Source organism: Talpa europaea (genome assembly GCF_964194135.1).
Source record: "Talpa europaea genome assembly, chromosome: 16".
Taxonomy (NCBI): domain Eukaryota; kingdom Metazoa; phylum Chordata; class Mammalia; order Eulipotyphla; family Talpidae; genus Talpa; species Talpa europaea.
The window spans coordinates 22289934-22308408 of NC_140084.1; the positions used below are offsets into that span (position 1 = coordinate 22289934).

Here is an 18475-nt window from a genome sequence, read left to right on the forward strand (position 1 = left end):
GGCCGGCATCTTCGGTGACCTTCCCAGCTCACCACTGGCTCCTCTGGGGAATTTCTGCTGGGTTCACAAGTCTTCAGCAAAGAAAGGTCCCTGCTGCAAAATGGTGATGCGGGAACGTGCTCCCCTGCACGCCCGGTCTGCCCCAGTGGTGGGTGCTGCTCCCCTCTGGGCTGGAACTGCAGGCTAGAAGGCACCCGGCATGGGCAAGCCTCCCAGGTTACCTCTGGCTCCTCGGTGAGCCTTCTGCTGGGTTCACACAGTCTCCAGCAAGAAAGGTCCCTGCTGCAAAAATCCATTCTCCTTTTTTCCCACATCTAATCACCCAGAAGTCCTGTTGTTGCTCTCTGTTCATCTTGCCTTCAATCTAGTGGCAAGCCACCCAGATGCAGTCTCCCCTTGTGGTCTCCTTGCTCTTGCCTTTGTTTCTTCTCTGATCCATTATGCTCACAGTAAACAGAATGTTCTTTTAGGTACGTAAAATTATCTTGTTACCTCAGCGTAAAAAATTTGTGGTGGTTTTCTTTGCCCTCAGAGTGAAATCTAAGTCTTTCCTAAAACCACAAGGTTTCATGAGATTTGACCCCTCTCCTCACTTCCTCTGGGTCTGATGTCAACCTCTCTCCTTTGCTTGCCACATTCCCATCACATTGGCCTTTCCGATCTTTGATATGAGTAAACTTCTCCCTGCCCTGAAGAATTTTCTCTTGCCTCTGGCTTTTTAATCAGGACAGATTTTGTGCCAGTAATTGGCAGTAACAGTTGGAAATAAAGGCCTGGAAAGTGCCAGATGCCAACTTGGGCTTTTGTTGAGGCTTTGGCCTTGCCTCCCACATCTCAGCCACCCTGGAAAAGAGAACTTATGCTGCTTGTCTGGAGCCTCCACTGCCCTCCGACTCTTGCAAGGTTTGTCCATTGGCGTGTCTTCAAACAGCCAGCTGAAATGTAAGTTCCTTTCCTGCTTCCTGTTCTTTCACTACAGGTTTCGAATCCTTTGGGATGAAGAGGTAGAAAATGTTGGTCCTGAGAAAGCCTCTCTGGGCCGGGTGGTCTGGAAATTCCAGAGGACCCGCGTTTTGATAGACACTGTGGTCAACATCCTGTGCATCGTCATGGCCGCCATTGGGCCGGTGAGTGGGGCTGGCCGTGTTCTGTCTTGTCTCCTAGGCCCCCAGACTGGCAGCGAACACCATGACTTACTTTCTTTACGAGCTGCTGACTTTAGTACATTGTCATTATCTCTGAGTTCCTTGGGGGCGAATTTTCATAAAGCTAATCCTTGTCAAGCACAGCAGCCACAGCCACTGAAATTAATTAAAAAGTTTGCCTCATAAAGTCAGCTTGCTGGCATTAGCCGAGGCCTCCTCTACCAACCTCAACCCCCAGTGGCCTCTCTTCTCTCCACCGCGCTGTTTTACAGACGGTTCTCATTCACCAAATCCTCCAGCAGACTGAGAACATCTCCAGGAATATCTGGGTTGGCGTCAGCCTGTGCGTAGCACTTTTTGCCACCGAGTTCACCAAAGTCCTCTTTTGGGCGCTTGCCTGGGCCATCAATTACCGCACGGCGATACGGCTGAAGGTGGCCCTCTCCACCGCGGTTTTTGAAAACCTGGTGTCCTTCAAGATGCTGACACACATCTCTGTTGGTGAGGTATGCTGACCTTGCAGAAGTAAACCCTGAGGGGGGCCTCCCTGGTGGCACAGGGGTTAAAGACAGTGCTATCAAGCCAGCCACCAGGGCATGAGTTCCATCCCGGCCGGCCAGGGAGCTACCCACATGGCGCAGCAGACCTCTCTTGCCTTGCCCGCTGCTCCCCTCAGCAGTGTATTTCAGTCAATCTGCCTGTTCTGCTCCCCACTCTGTCTCTGGTGAATCCTCTCACTGTCCCCAGACCCTCCCACACACACCTCTGGCCTACACCCCAGTTCTTGTATGCATAGATAAATAAATCTTAAAAAAAAAATAAAACCCTGAGTTTCCTAAGCAAACATGAGAAATGCTTCCCTGTTGGAGCCTCTGGCTCCCTTGTTCGTCTATGTCCTGCCCGCCCTGTCCCATCTTCCCACTAAGTGAGGTGGAGGAGATGCAGAACATGGGTTGAATTCAGGAAAGAGTGTCCCATTCAAGCTGGAAAATGTGGAATATCCCCCTGCTTCAATTCAACTTAGGGGGAACTTCATCTAATCCTTTTGATTGTCATTCAGGATACTGAAGCCTGCAGACCCACCATGGGTACTTAATGAAACTGGTGGACCAATGGATCTGATAATTCCTGCAGTGTAGTGTGGGTTGCTGACATCATAATAAAGACCATGCCTGTTAGATTTCAGAATTCACATTTTCTTTAGTCTTTAATTTTGGCAATCATAATCTTACTCTTTATGCAAGAAAGTTTCCATAGTCAGGGAAACCCCAGGTGGTGTGAAGTGAGGAAAAGGACTTGCTTCTTTCTTATAGTTGGTCTTTAAGCATCCATTATGCTATTCAAAGCATCCATTATGATCAGATTCAGTAGCATGTATGTGTGTGTGTGTGTGTGTGTATATACACATATGTGTTTATAAGCTTTTTTAAAAAAAAATCCCAAATAACAGTGTACTAAACAAGAGAAATTCATCCGACTCTATGTAAAAGAAGTCCAGAAGAGGGTAAACCAGGGCTGGCATGGGGACTTCTAGATCTTTCTATCTTCTTCCATTACTATCCCAGCACATATTTTCCATGGTTTCAGATGAATGTGGGAGATCTAGCTGTCCCAACCGTGGTGTAAGTAACTGGTAGGAAGGAGGAGAGATGAGAGGTTGGGTTGCCTCCCTTTAAGCATTCTTCCCTAAAGTCCCATTTGACAAGTTGGCTTGTATGTCACTGAACTTAGCGTAATCACATCGCCACATTCCTTCCACAAATAGGGAGATGTAGTCTTTTACTTGGACACATCACTGTCCTGAATTAAGCGGAGTTCTGCTAATAAGGAAAGAGAGATTCAGAGGAAGCAACCAGCAGTCTCTCCAGCATGCTCTTAGGTGGTGATACTGCTCTTCAGTCTTTCTTCATTAGGATTCTGAGCTCTAAAAGATTGTCCTCTCCAAGGTCTCACCAGAATGACACCCACAGAGCTCCTCATGCTAGTCCTTTGATGCCTGTCTCACCATCCCCTTTAGGGTGTTTTTTCAGAGCACCAATAGCCCCCCCCCCACTATTCTGAAAGTCTTCAGTTGAGGAAATGATTGGGGGGCCCTTCCAAAGTCTGAATCCATGTGCTTTCTTTTCAGGTGCTCAATATACTATCAAGTGATAGCTATTCCTTGTTTGAAGCTGCCTTATTTTGTCCCTTGCCAGCCACCATCCCTATCCTAATGGTTGTTTGTGCAGTATACTCCTTTTTCATTCTGGGGCCCACAGCGCTCATTGGGATATCCGTGTATATCATATTCATCCCCATCCAGGTAATGGCAGGTATTTACGGTTATAACTCTCTCTCTCTCTTTCTCTCTCTCTCTCTCTTTCTCACACACACACACACACACACACACACACACACACAACTGGATAGAAGGGTTTGTCTCTAGGACTTTGACCTGAAGCTGGTGCCCCCACTTTGAGTCAATAGATGTATATTCTTTCATTGACACACTAGCTTTTTACAAAGCTGGAATTTGAAAGCTTTGGGGAAGAGGACACATCTCCTCAGCACACCCCTTGTACATCACCTATATGATCCCCAGTAGGTCCCCATCCCCCGCCACACACAACTCAAGGGAGGGACTCAGCTGAGAATCTCGGGTCCACTTCCCTTAGAACTTTTCCTGGTACTTAAACTCTGATCCTTGGACTTGCAGGACGACTGCATCTCAGCAGTTCTCTCTGAACACAGTGTTTATACCTTGATTTCAGATGTTTATGGCTAAACTCAATTCAGCTTTCCGACGATCAGCAATTTCAGTGACAGACAAACGAGTTCAGACAATGAATGAGTTTCTGACCTGCATCAAGCTGATTAAAATGTACGCCTGGGAGAAATCTTTCACCAACACCATTCAAGGTAGGATAAGCTGCTGCTTAAAGAACCATTATGCCCTGTAAAATGAGTTCTTCTAAGGGATTCTTAAGGTTCTTGGGGCCAGGCATTCCAGAAGAGGGCAGAGGGGGATCCCTGAGCTGCTCTGCAGCCTTTTCAAAGGATTACTGAGATTTTATAATAGACCCAGGCATTTGTTCTGGTGAACCTGAGGGCTCAGCAGGTGAGCAGGTGAATAACATATGGTTTAGCTTTTACTGAGGCAAATGAATGCTAGCCTGACCACTTGCCTTTTGCAGAAATAACACACTAAAACATGATCTGAGGAAGAGCTGGCTCCAGCTAGTTCCTTGACTTAGAAGATGTCTATACGTACACACCCACCCTTACACCCACCCACATATCTCTCCCTCACCTGCAGCAGCCAAGAGATGGAATGGTTTGCTGACTTGACATTCCTTGGGCAAGTATGAGGATCATATAGAGAATTTTTTTAAAGATGATATTAAAACTATTTCAATCAAATATAAATGCAAATATAATTGTAGGAACATTTACATAATTGCTGATATAGACCCAGGTGGTTGGCCAGTTAATGATCTGAACTGCTGTTACAATCGACTCTCTAGATCTACAATTACACTTTTAGACCAGCATGTAATTAGGCCTGAAGCTGTATATTTTTTAGGGAGTGGCTACAGAATACCTGCTTTGGAGCTTGCCATGCCAAAAGAAGTACTCTGGTTTGGGTCACTGGCAGCCTTCTGGAACTCTCTATTAGTATGGAACCCTTCCTCATACATTGAACTCACTTTCGTACCATTTGTCTGATTTGATTCCATTAGACTTAACTTAGTTTAACTCAATGAATATTCACCACATTCCTACTACATGCAAGACCTTGGGAACTACACACGTGATCAGGAAAAATGGTCTTTGCTTTTAATTAAGGGAGGACATGCACACCAGGTTCAATAGCTCTGAGTTTGTTGGGTCTTCCTCCAAAATATCCCTGGAAACCATCTGCTTCTCTTCCTTCCACAACCCCATCCCACACAATTATCCTCTCCCTTCTGGACTACAACAACTTTTATTTTAAAGATTTATGTATTCATGCATACAAGAGCTGGGGTACAGGCCAGAGGTGTGGGGGTGAGAGGATTCACCAGAGACAGAGTGGGGAGCAGCAGAGGTGGATAGATTGGAATACACTGTTGAGGGGAGCAGCGGGTAAGTCAGGAGAGGTCTGCTGTGCCGTGTGGGTAGCTCTCTGGCTGGGGATCGAACTCTTGCTGCAGTGGCTGCAGATAGCTTCATAGGTTACATCTTAACCCCTTGCGCCACCAGGGAGGCACAACAAGAACTTTTAGATTCAACCCTCTCCCACAATCCTTGCTCTCCTTCCTTCCCTAAAATCCATTATGCACTTAGCAGCCAGTGACCTTTTAAAAATGTCAATTAGATCCTGTCCTTCTGCTGCTGAAAAATCTTTAGTGGTTTCTTATCAAAGGTAGATCATTCAAATTTAGGACTTTTGAATGACATCCACATTCCTTCATGTGGCCTGTTAGGTCCAGCATAATCTGGCCCTGGTACTCTCGCTGCCCTCATCACACCTCACCCCACCCTCTGGTAACTCTGCTTGAGCCAAATGAACATTCTGTCTGCTTCTATAACATCCACACTCAGGATCTTCATAGTTACTCTTCACTCTGCTTGGAATCTCTTTGGTTAGATGTTCATGGCAACTTGTCTAATTCTCTTATTTGTTTATTTATTTATTTTTTTTAGAAATACTTTTTTTTTTTTTTAAAGATTTATTTATTTATTTATACAAGCACTGGGTACAGTCAGAAGCACTGGAGGGTGAGAGAATTCACCAGAGCCAGAGCGGGGAGCAGAGCAGGCAAAAGGACCGAAGTACACTGCTGAGGGGAGCAGCGGGCGGCAGGAGAGGTCTGCATGCCATGTGGGACCCTCCTCCGGTGGCCGGCGAGCAGTCGGGGATCGAACTGGCGCTGCAGAGGCTGTGGGCAGCTTCGCAACCCAGCGCTCAACCGCTGCGCCACCGGGGAGGCCCTTATTTGTTTATTTCTTTAGTGTCTGTCTCTCTTACTGGAAGAGAGTTGATACTCTGTGCAAGATTGTGATGTATAAGAAATATATTTGGTCATCTGAATGACTAAACTCAGATGACCCAATATATTTCTCATAGACAGTTAGATTTTATCCCTAGTTTATGATTCATTTCTCCACAAATCCTTGGAATTTCCTAAGTGTTGAGAGTGATCAAGGCACCTTTTGTTATATGAATAAAGTGACTTTTGGAAACACCTAAGGATGGGGGCTGGTTGTCAGGAGAAATGACCATATATAGACAACTGTAACTTCTAGTCCATTCCTAGACCTCTAGGGAGGAAAGAGGGGCTGGGGGTTGAGTTCAATCACTAAGGAGCAGTGACTTAATCAATCATGCCTAAGAAGGGAAACCCCCATAACAACCCAGGAGGAGGTGGTTTGGGGAGCTTCTGCATTGATGAGCAGAATGGGAGAAGGCACCCCAGGAGCGGGCATGGGAACTTGAGTTCTTCCCCTAAATTTGTCCTGTGCATCTCTGTCCTTGAATTGCATCCTCTGTAATAAATTGTGATTTATGAGTAACTGGGTTTCCTGAGTTCTGTGAACCGCTCTAGTGAATTAAACCTGAGGAAGGCGTCCTGGGAATCTCCCACCGAGACCTAGTCAGTCAGAAGCACAGATAGTGGCCTGGGAGTCTGAAGTGGTGGGTGGACTTGGGAGACCCTGTGGAATCAGAGGCTATCCCTGGGGAGACAGAGTCAGAACTGAGCTCACCTCTCAGACACCTTGCTGTGTGAGAATTGCTTGTTGGTGAGCAGAATCCTCCACAAATACTACCTTGAATTACATCCGGGAACGCTATTTACCCTGTTTTTTCCTATATTCCCTTGCATCAAGCACTTGGCATGTAGGAAACATCAGGTTAAAATCTGCTAAATGTGTGAACATGAATTAATTACAGGATAAGATGGGGAAAATTGGCCAGTTAATGATATGAACCACTGTAAGCGGCAGGGGGCTGGAGAGATTGGGAAAGTCACATGGCAGAGGTGGCCTTGAGGAATAGCAAGGATTTGGACACAGAGAGAGATGGGGAAGCCCCTCGGGTAGGAGTGAGGACCTAGAGGTGGAGAGAAGAGAGTGTTCTTGGGGGGAAAGGAGGTGGCTGGGTGATTTAGAGGCGAAGGTCATGTAGACAGCAGAGCCTTGGATCCCAGTAAGTCCAGGTCCTAATACTGTGTCCAGCACCTAAAAGGCAAGTTACTAAATTTGCTAAGAATTTCCTCTCTCATCAGAAGGATGTAGTGACCAGCTTGTCCTTGTTCCTGGTGGGGGGAAGTGGGAACCCCCTAATGAGGAGCCTGTGGGGGTCTCAGAGCCCTGGGCACATAGTGAGCACCCCAGGAGTGGCTGGGCAGCATGGTGCTGATGGGAAGGAGGTTCTGCAGGAGGGCTGGAATTGGGGTTGAGGACTTTAACCACTGGGAAGGAGGCTTTGTTTAAATTTGTGAGCAGTGCAGAGGTCTCACCTGGATTGAGGAAAGGGAGGCCTTCCCGTGGCTTTGTAGCTTTCCCCAGGCCTCCAGGCCAGCAAATGCATTTTCCTCTGCCTCTACTTTATTAAAACCCTTTTTCCAATTAGCCCCCAACATTTAAAAGTAGATGCCTTTCGGGCATCTGGCTTGCTTCCATAGCTTACCTATTGTAAAGAGTGCTGCTATAAACATAGGGGTGCAGGTGCCCTTTTGAATTAATGATTCTGTGTCCTTTGGTTAAATACCTAGTGGTGCATATACACACTGGAATATTACTCAGCAATCAAAAAAGATAAACTCATGCAATTTGCAGCAACATGGATGGAGCTAAAAGGGATCATGGCTCAGCAAAATAAGCCAGAAAGAAAAAGAAAAATAGCGGATGGTCTCACTCATAGCAGGAATCTAGAAAACGTAAATAAGGGACCAGGAAAAAGACTAATTATAATAAAGTAAAAATCAAAATCAACAAGCAGCTATAGACCAGAGACACACTGGGGGCGGGGAGGGGAGGAGGGATTAGGATCAGAATAAGGGGGGGTGGGAATTGTATGGGAAATTTAACCAAGATGAAAATGCATACATTGCGCAAAAATGAAAAATGATGTAAAAAATGTATAAAATAAAAAAATGAAAAAAAATAAAAGGAGATGCCTTGACAAAGTTCAGATCTCAAACTTCAGGAGAGTGGACATGCTGGTGGTCCCTTTCTCTGAGCACATGCCCCCCAGTTTGCACTTTACATTCACCCCCTGGTCTCACTCTCTGCCCACTCGCTTCATTTGCAACTCTTGCCTGGCCCCTGAGACACAGAGAACCGGGACTGGATGGGACCTTGGAAGCCACGCAGCACCTGAAGCTGAGGGTGGGTCTTCCCCCACGCATACGCCGGGCTTCCTCTGGGTTAGGCCTCTCAACCCGGACTCCGCAGCACTCATTTGCGGAGGATCAAGCAGGGATAGTATGTTTCTTTAATGCTGGTGCTTCACATGCAAAATAAAACCACTGTGGATGGTTTTCCATTTTGCAGATTTAAGGAAGAGGGAAAGGAAATTACTGGAGAAAGCTGGATATGTCCAAAGTGGAAACTCGGCGCTGGCCCCCATTGCTTCCACCATAGCCATCGTGTTGACTTTCTCTTGCCACATCCTCCTGAGACGCAAGCTCACCGCCCCGGTGGTAAGCACCATTCTCTTGAGTTAGGTTTTTTTTTTTGCACCCCAACTCCGGCAAGCTCCTGGTGGGAAACTCTTCCGCACCTTTGCTGGGTGCTGGTGGCAGAACACACAATCTCGTGGACCTGGCTGTGCCAGAACTCCACCCTGACTTTTAAAGACATGTGCTCGGGCAGACGGAAGCCAGGACAGCACCGAGGTCCTTCCTCAGTCCCTGACAAGGTGGGGCTGGTAGAGCAGCTGGACAGTCTGGGCTTGCTCTCTGGTGGGGAGTGGTGGGTCCTGGAGTGCTGGTGCAGTGCTGGGCTCGGAGTTTAAATCCCCTCCACTACTTCCTAGCTAAGGAGCATGAATGTCTCCTGCCATGGACCTGACAGCAGGTCCTCTGGCTGTGAGTCCTGGAGTGCTTTTGTCTGTAAAGCAAGTAAGTGCTAAGTTAAGTGTCTGGTGTTCTCATTAGCTCGTGTCTCACCCTGGCCAGGTGCATTTGGGTTGAAAGCCTCAGAAGAATTGAGGTTGAATGTGAGTTGCTGAGGTTTTTTGTAGTGGTGGGGAGGGCTTGTGCAATCAAAGACAAAGAATCTCTGAGCAAGGGGATGGGCCAGGGGTGGGGCAGATAGTCCCTGGCTTGGGTAAAGAAGAAAAGAACTATGACATTAAACCAAGTGTCTAAAGGACAAATAGAGGGAAGTCAAGAAAGACAAGGAAGAGAGAAGAATAATGAAATAAGCCAGTGGGGCTGTGCTCACAGGGGAAAAATGGCACCCAAATGAGGGATCTTGAGGAGCATGTGGGGGATGTTTGAGAAGACAGACTGCTCTTCCCCAGAATCTCTTGCGGGGCTCTGAACTGTCCTGTTTGCGAGATACTTTCATTTTCTCAGGTTCTCAGATTACTCTCACACACCTGAGCTGCAGGAACCTGTAGCTAGTGTGAATGGCACAGTGCACTGAAGCCCAGGTAGAAACGACTGCATCGTTGTCACGGCTTTCTGTGACCTCAAACAACAATAATTTTTCTGCCCGACAACCCACTATGTAGGTTAATCTGAAACCACAAAGTTAATATTTTCTACGATGATGCTGTAGAAGAAATCTAGGCTGACAACAAATTCCCAGAAAGTAAGGCTCTTATTTATTTAGATTGAGAATCCCTTGCGGTTGCCTCCTCTGTTGGGGCCACATCCGTCAGAGGCCAGCCCTGGGACCCTTGTCACCTGTCAGGTGGTCTATGCACTCAGGAAAACCACAACCTGGTTTTCCTGAGTCAACATAACACTCTGGGGCCAGGGAAGCTGAGCTCCTTGTGGAGGGATGTATTTATTCATATGTGATGGGAACATTCCTCGTCATCCTTTTAATGAACTATCTCAGAGTAATTGAAATCTGGGAGGCCGTCCATGCAGCCCATTCCACCACAGGCAGGCCCTCTCTGGGTTTGCCAGTGGAAGTTGTATTATTAATTTCCTAATGGCAGTTAAGGAGAGGCCACTAATTACAAATTGGATAGGTGAGAAATGGAGTCTGAGAGATAAGCGCACACACCTCTGGGGCACCGAGGTCGCGAGAAAATTTGTCTTCATCAAAGCCACATGCGTGGCCTTTGCCACCCATCAGGCCACCTGCCAGGCTCAGTATATGGACATGGAGGAAGATACAGAGTTTTATAAGTGCTCTATCCTCTTAGTAAAAATGAGATGGTCTCTTTGTGTGGGGATATAATGGGGCCCTCTGTTCCAGTCACAAATCTTATGTCCTTTCAGGACCCAGTAAGGACTGACCCAGTGATGATGGGAGGTACTTTTTGGAATGACAGTTGGACAAAGGCTCCCAAATCTGTCCCCAGTGTGTAGGGAGGCCGGGCAGGGAGAGCAGACCCTGTGGGCGTGAGAGCCAGCAGTCACTCTCCCACAGCCAGCTGGCCAAAACGGGTCCTTGCAGGGGGTATCTGCTTCCTCTCTGGGACTGGGCAGTTGGAGAAGAATGTTCTAGATCTGAAGACTCGGGTGCTGCTGTAGCCACTGGGAGAAGGAATGATTTATGAAAATCTGTGTAAGGTTTTGGGTAACGTGGTCTGGATGGAGATTTCCAATGGCTTTCAGTTGGAAGCCTTCCTCCAGTCTTATTCCCTCTGGATTGACAGAGAAAAGTGTGTGCGTTCCCACCATGGGGTGAAAATCCAAAAGCAAGATAGACTAACGTGTTTCTCTCCCTAATTCGCCACGCCATGATTTTTGAGCCCTGAAATGAAAAAAAAATTTCCCTCTGAGACTCCCAGTCATGTCACCATTTCTCATCTCACTACGTTTAATCTCTCTGGATATAATGGTTCACAAAGGCAGCATCCTATCCTGAGCCTTACACCTCCCTTTTGTTCCTCAGGCCTTTAGTGTGATCTCCATGTTTAACATAATGAAGTTTTCAATTGCGATCTTGCCTTTCTCGGTCAAAGCTGTGGCCGAAGCCAATGTCTCTCTAAGGAGAATGAAGGTATAACTAACTATGGGTGAGTAGGGAAGAGAGATCTCATTTTTGGGGGTGGGAAAGTTCTCAGCTTTGGGAAAGCTATGGCAACCCATTGAAGGACTGGGTCACTGGTTTTCTGGACATTAGGAGATGGTTCTCCATTTAATTGGCTCAGTATGTGGACATGGAAGAAGATACAGAGTTTTATAGGTGATCTATCTTCTTAGTAAAAATGAGATGGACTCTCATGTGGGGCTATAACGGGGCCCTCTGTTCCAGGCACCAATCTTATGTCCTTTCAGAAAGGCTTTGGGTTTGCATTACATTATCCCCCAATTTCCTGCCTAGTTTGTCCCCTGATGGATGTGGTGATGGAGTGGTGAGGAGAGTGATGTGCTCGTTTAGTCACTTTTTCATTCATTTATTCACGCATCAAAAATGTGCTGTGTGATTCCTATGCACAAGGCACTAGGAGGACTGCAGATACAAGGGAGAGGTCTTCACTGTCAAGGGCCTCCAATCTAGAATAGGACTAGGTACCTCAGCAATTGCTACCCAGGGCAAGGATACAAGAGATGCACAAGAAGGGCAGACAAGGTGGTTCTGAAGTTCAGGCAATGGAAGGGAAAGGAAGAGGGAATTCCACTCAACAGAACGCCAAGGTCAGACATCTGTGAGTTGAGTAAATGATTTTGTTCCTCCAAGCCAGAAATCTGGAAGTCACCTTAAGCATCCTAGGAAACTGTATCCCCCACATCCTCACCATCCCCATCAAGTCAAGAGCCCTGTTGAATTCACCTCTTATTACTGTGCTCCCTCAATTTATGGAGGGATCTTCCACAAGACCGGATTGGCAGGTGTACTATTGAATGACCACATTTTGAACAAAATGAAGACCCGACACCACCACATTAATTGCATATATTATAACATCACATATCTTAGACTAGAGGACTGATGCTATTTTTTGATTCCTTTGTCTCTATAACCATCACCTTCATTCAAGGCCTCACCATTTCTCATCTCTACTATCCCAAGGACTTAACGAACGAATCATCCTTTCCCAGTGTCCTCTGCAAATTCAAATTGCACTGAGCTCCTAGAAAGCTGTCAATATATTGGTCTGAATACTCATATTCACCTGTTTGAAATCCTTAAATATTCATGTCCTCTCCAGCACCAGGCCTGAACCCTCCACACACTTCATTTTTTTATACCCTTTGTGAACCTCTGACCTCAATAATTCTGGGGTTTTTTTTTGTTGCTTTAAAAATTTATGTATTTTTAAATTTTCTTACATCGTTGTTCATTTTTGTACAGTATTTGATTTCTCCCCTCAGGTGTAGTCCCCATAGTTACCCCACCAACATGGCACCCGTGACCCATCACCACAGTCCCTTGTGTTCTTCCCTTCCCTATTTTGACACCCCCCTCCCTCTCTCCCACTGCATGCCTTGAATCTATGGTCAGCTTGCAAGTTTACTTATAAGTAGAATATAGGGAAACTGAACGAAGTGTCAGGAGAAAGACAGAAATTGACCTCGATAATTCTGAATTGCCTTTTCCACTCCCCTGACCCAACCAACCCTGCTGTTTGCATGTTTCACAGTTGTTCTGTGCCAGAAACCCACAGCCTCTCTTCCCAGCCTTGTCTCTGCTGGGACAGAACCTCTGCAGACTCAGCTCAGATATCAGCGACAGGGATGTCCAGGATAGGGGCTCAAGTGTCCCTTCTCTGGGACAAAGTCTAATTTCTTTATCACTGTCACATTTTTCAAAGATGATCTGTAAATGTTCCTATTTTCCCCCAGGCCTGGATCTCTTCAAGGATAGGAACCTTGCTAATTTATATTTGCATTTATATTGTTTGCCCCAGAATCTAGTGCAGAGAGGAAAGCATTTTGTTGAAATGAGCTGAGTGGGGTCTCAGGACTCCTTGGTGACCTTGGTTTCATTATCATTAATGCCAAACACCACCACCAAAGGCGGGTGGAAGCTGGCTTTTTTGGGCAGGATGGTGAAATGTAGCTGAGGTCAGCATTCTCCAATGTGGGTGGCCCACATGGGCCTTGGGGGTAAAGAGACATCTGTCCTAGATCATATGGGCTCGTGGGCTATTTCTGCAGCAGCTTGTCCTGGGAGAATAATGTCAGAACCTCTTTCCTGGATGTCTTAGGTAGATTTACCACCATTATGATTTGGGGCCAATAGCAGATGTATCGGGGTGATTCTTGCAAATGGATGATGTCTGACAAGTTAATTTTGTCTTTTTAATCTTAGAAAATTCTTATAGCTAAAAGCCCCCCATCTTACATCACCCAACCAGAAGACCCAGATACTGTCTTGCTTTTAGCAAATGCCACCTTGACATGGGAGCAAGAAGCCATCAGAAAAATTGTGCAGAGCCAGAAAAAACATTTTCTTTGGAAACAGAGGCCAGAGGCATATAGTACGAGTTCATCAGCCCAGGAAGTTGCCAGCGCCAAGGAGCAAAGTGGCAGCCCCAAGTCAGCTCTGCACAATATAAACTTTGTGGTGAGAAAGGTGGGCATGTGTCCCTGTGGAGTGGCCTCTTTCCTTCCTCCTTGCATTGTGTGGCTCTGGCCTTCTCAAGGCCTGAAACCACTCAGTTTGAACTGGACGTGGTGGAGAAATGTCTAACCAAGTGGTTTTCTTCCCCTAATGTAAAAACTATGTAAAAAAGCAGTAGAGACATTCTCTTCGAGCTCAGAAGGTTGTGGCTGTATTTGTCCTGACCTTCAAATGCCAAAGGAGTTGGGGCCAGTTGTAATGTTGAACAGATAATCCATGTCAGGTGGCTAAGTTCAAAATGCCTAACACTTGTGAAACTTTTCGGCCTGGTTAATTTCACACTGGAGTGCTATAATCGATAATAATAACTGATCATTATGAGCAGGTACATCATTAATTCATTTAACTACTCCAATAACCTTCCAAGGTAGTACTATAGTTAGCCCTTCTTTACGGAGGCCAAGGTCAGGCTGCTAAGCAGTGGCAGAAGAGGACTTCACTCAAGGCGCTCACCCAGGGGCTGCTTTTAGCCTCCACATAGCGCTGCTAGTGCCGGAAGTGAGAAGATTTCAACAAGCAACCCAGCAAAGAAAGCCAACCAGAGTGTGTTGACTGCTTGGGACGGGGAGGTAAAGTCTTCAGAAGAGGCTTTGTTTAGAAAATGCTAGACCTTCTCCTGCATGTGGTTGTCTTGCCCGAGATCGTGGCAGCAATGCTTCTAGAGTGGCAGTGTTGATTGTGCTGCGTAAGAACTCAGATTAATCTTGTGCTAGTATTTTAATCTTGCATTTTGTTGACTCACCCTTTCCCTGTGTGAGCACTATAGAAGGAAAGACTTATTATGCTATGCTGAGTTCAGTAGTAACTGTGGAGTGGTGCCCCTTGCAGCTGGCAAGGCTGTCTGCCACAGATTTATTGGAAATGCTGTGCAGTCATTTGAGTGCCTTTGAGCTCTGTTCTCAGCGAGGTCCCGCTGATTGCAACCCATGTTGCTTTCTTATCACTTTCGGGGCTGCCTGTGATGTGTATACTGGATTGCTCCAAAGCCTGCCTCAGAGCTGCTCTGGTGTCTAAAGAATTGCTTTCACTCTCCAACGGCTTCCTCCTTTTCAGTACATTGGTAGCTCCTGCACTTGGGCATCAAGGACACGGCCAATGTTTTGTGAAATAAGTTGAAGGCAGGATTGTGGATATAAGGTGTGCTCTGGAGTCTGGTGGAATCGACTTCCAATCTCAGCCACAAAACTGCTGCTTGACCTTGAATGTATTGTCAAACCATTTGAGACTCCCATCTCTGCACCTGATAGATATTTTATTTTTTTCTTTATTATTTTTTTAAAGATTTATTTATTTATTTACACAAGCACTGGGTACAGGTCAGAAGCACAGGAGGGTGAGAGAATTCACCAGAGCCAGAGCGGGGAGCAGAACAGGCAGATGGACCAAAGACACTGCTGAGGGGAGCAGTGGGCGAGGCAGGAGAGGTCTGCTGTGCCATGTGGGGTGCTCCCTAGCCAGCGGGGAGATGAACCTGCGCTGCAGAGGCTGCAGACAGCTTCGCAGCATGGTGCTCAACCGCTGCGCCAATGGGGAGGCCCTGATAGATATTTTAAAAAATAACAGTACTCGCTTGACAAGAAGGGGTGAGACTGAAGAGGTACTGTACATGCACGATAAGCTCATAGTGAGTCTCCACTGATGTTAGTTATTGTTGCCTTTTTCCTCTAACCGCATGTCCAGCTTAAGTGCTGTCCTTTCATGGCCTACATTCAGAACATCCATGGTTTTCCAAGTTCAGTTCCTTGATTCCATTAGACTGTAGCCTCCTTGAGGCTAGGGTGTAGATTTGTCTTGTGTGCAGCTAGTTATTACTCTGAGCCCTGTGCCCAGCACAGAGTAGTTTTCTGATAATGTTTTTGAAATGAACACATGAATAATCAGATATCCAGGAGTCACAGTCCTGGCTCATTATTGACTAGGTCTTCAAGGACAGCCAGGTGCCTGGGGAGACTGGATCTATGCCTGCAGTCTCTTGACTCCAAAGTCCCCATCATGCCCCAGTAACTTGAAGTCTTTTTTGTGGAATTAAAGAGGATCAGCTTCCCTTACCCGCTTTGGCTTCAAGTGACTGTGTGGGCCTCAAAAGACAGGCCCACAATTGTCTTGGTAACTGCTTTGCCCAGAGGCTTGCATGGTGCCTGACATTCAAGAAGGCCGTGTCAAAGGGAATAAGGATGACAGGTAGCAACACCCCATGCTGAGCATAGCAGGCAGGTGATGGGCCCTTCTGACCCAGCTCAGGGAAGGAGCCACATTCAGCTCCATTCTAGGCATCTTTGCTCTAAAGGACCCTAGGGAACAGGTCTTAGTGAGAATGTCCTTGGGTGTTACAGCTGCAGCATTGGACACAGATGCTGCTTGATCACAAGAGTGGGCACCTCAGACCCTCCCCGTGGGGTCTTGCTCAGATATATCCGTGGCTCAGTTGTTACCTCCCCCAGGTCTTACTTGAACATTACCTGTTGCTGACACTGTCAGTGACCTGTATGTGTGCCCAGTTTCCTGCTGCCAGGTCTGCATCTGCTCCACCACCCATGAAGTGGCAAGACAACGTGACACAGCAGCTCTCAAGCACTCCTTGGCTCCATCAACCATTGGAGGCAGGGGAATAATAATAAAAAAAATCCTCAATTGCCCAGCAGGATCGAGCTCCATTTATCTCTCATGGCAGCTGACCTAAGAGTACACGCTCAACAGGCCACTGGTCCCTTCCTGAATCATTTCCCCTCTCCCCAAGTGGCCCTTCCTGCATCTCAAGCAGGGCACTTTGACTGGAGTCCTTGATTCAGGGTCTGTTCCAGGGAGGACTCAAGCTAAGACATCTCCCTTCCCGGGGTGGGGGGTGGGGGCGTTCCCTCTGCCCTCTGCTGTCTCCTCTCTCTGTTTCCTTGGCATTCATCTGACATGCGCCATGTTTTCCTGCCGTATCCTGTGCACTGTCCATCCCCCTGGCTAACATGTGAGCTCCTGAGGGCGGACCCGTCTGTTGTGTTCATGACTGTGTTGTGCTTTTGCTGTTGTCTGAGCAGTGCCTGGCACATAGCCGCTCTTCACAGTTTTTTGGTTGAATTCATAACCTGCAGCTGTAGACGAAGCCAACATCAGGGAATGATGAATGAATCCAACATCGTGGAATAGCGTCACTTTGATAACTTCAGATTGTGTTGTTATGGTGGAAGGTTACATAGAAAAGGCTTTTGAAGAGTACCCAGCTCTTTGCACTTGAAAGGCATCCTTGTTCCCCCGCTTTGTCCAGCCTTTAACTCCCATTATTTGCTCTCCTGGAATCTGGGCACGGGACAGCCCTCAGTCCTGTGTCTTCCAGGCCAGCACCAGGCTTCTTCACACCAGCACTTGTACTTGATTTCTAGAAGCTCTCTAGGCACTCCACTGTGGGGTGTAAGGGAGGACACTGAAAACACAGGTTCCTGCCCCCTCCTGGGCTGTGTGTCAGGGTTGGGGTGGGAGGCCACAGCTGCCACTGCCTACAGCCAGAGTGACCTCTTGTCCTCCCAAGCCTGGCTGGCACAGTTTGGGGACATACATTTGGCTCAAGGGCTCTAAGAACTGGGAGAGTGACTGTGTCCTTTCTGTTTCCCTGGCAGGGGAAGGTGTTGGGAATATGCGGGAATATTGGGAGTGGAAAGAGCTCCCTCATCGCTGCTCTCCTGGGACAGGTAAGCTGTGGTGGTGCTGTGTGGCAGCACCTGACTGCTGGGTTTGGGACCCATGGGAGCTGTGCACCCTGTGGAGGGTCCAGCCACCCTGGGCACCCGCACCTCTGCCAGGGGCTGAGCTTGCCACACACTCTCATGTTAAACGGTGGCTGCTTTCTTGCTTCAAGCTCTGTCTTAGTCGAAGGAAGAGGTGGGTCACTAAGTCCATGGTTTCCCACGTGACTAAAAGGCCACCAAGGCAGCATGGCAGGGCAGGAGCCTGTGGCTGTGACAACCTTCACTGTTTTCCCCTCATCCATCTGCATCCCCAGTGTCTGCCCAGGGCAGCTGCTCCATGAAGCCTCCCTTGATGAGAGAGAGGCTGAATGAAAACATGAACTAAAGCAGTAGTGTGTTCCAACTTCTCTTCAAACCGTGTGCTGGGAAGAGAGAGGAACTCAGGGTCTCTTGTCTGCTAATTCTAGCTGTGTGACCTCAGGGGAATGGCTGAGCCATTTGTTTTATTCATGGGCCTCTAGTTTGCCCTGGTTTGTCATCCCAAATGATTAGAAACTTCTTGGGGAAAAAAGGGTGCCATCCTCCCTGCTCTGCGGTCCAGGGAGGCTGGGGGCCTGGACTTGCCCAGCCTGTAGTGCAGGTGGAGCACCCCTAAAGGAGCATGGACTGTAGGCTCAGAAGAGCACCCAAACCAAAGTAGGGCTGTGTCTTTTTTTATATAAAATATTTATTTATTTATGCATACAAGAACTGGGGTACAGCCAGAGGTGCGAGGGGTGGGGTGAGAGGATTCACCAGAGACAGGGTAGGGAGCAGAACAGGCAGACTGACTGAAATACACTGCTGAGGGGAGCAGTGGGCAAGACAGGAGCGGTCTGCTGCGCCATGTGTGTAGCTCCCTGGCCAGCCGGGGATCTAACTTGCACTGCAGAGGCT

At 47.4% G+C, this 18475-nt stretch overlaps 1 protein-coding gene across 1 annotated transcript in view; it reads left to right on the forward strand.

Annotated features, from left to right (window-relative positions):
* Nucleotides 1-18475, forward strand: part of ABCC12 (ATP binding cassette subfamily C member 12) — a gene marked incomplete at both ends in the record, with an annotated part of 63634 nt that overhangs the window by 9889 nt on the left and 35270 nt on the right. Inside the window, 8 exons of the mRNA XM_084257079.1 lie at nt 980-1127; nt 1418-1651; nt 3274-3447; nt 3896-4043; nt 8664-8812; nt 11190-11297; nt 13554-13817; nt 17471-17542. Coding sequence (XP_084113205.1) covers nt 980-1127; nt 1418-1651; nt 3274-3447; nt 3896-4043; nt 8664-8812; nt 11190-11297; nt 13554-13817; nt 17471-17542 — 1297 coding nt within the window. The remainder of the gene's footprint in view (nt 1-979; nt 1128-1417; nt 1652-3273; nt 3448-3895; nt 4044-8663; nt 8813-11189; nt 11298-13553; nt 13818-17470; nt 17543-18475) is intronic.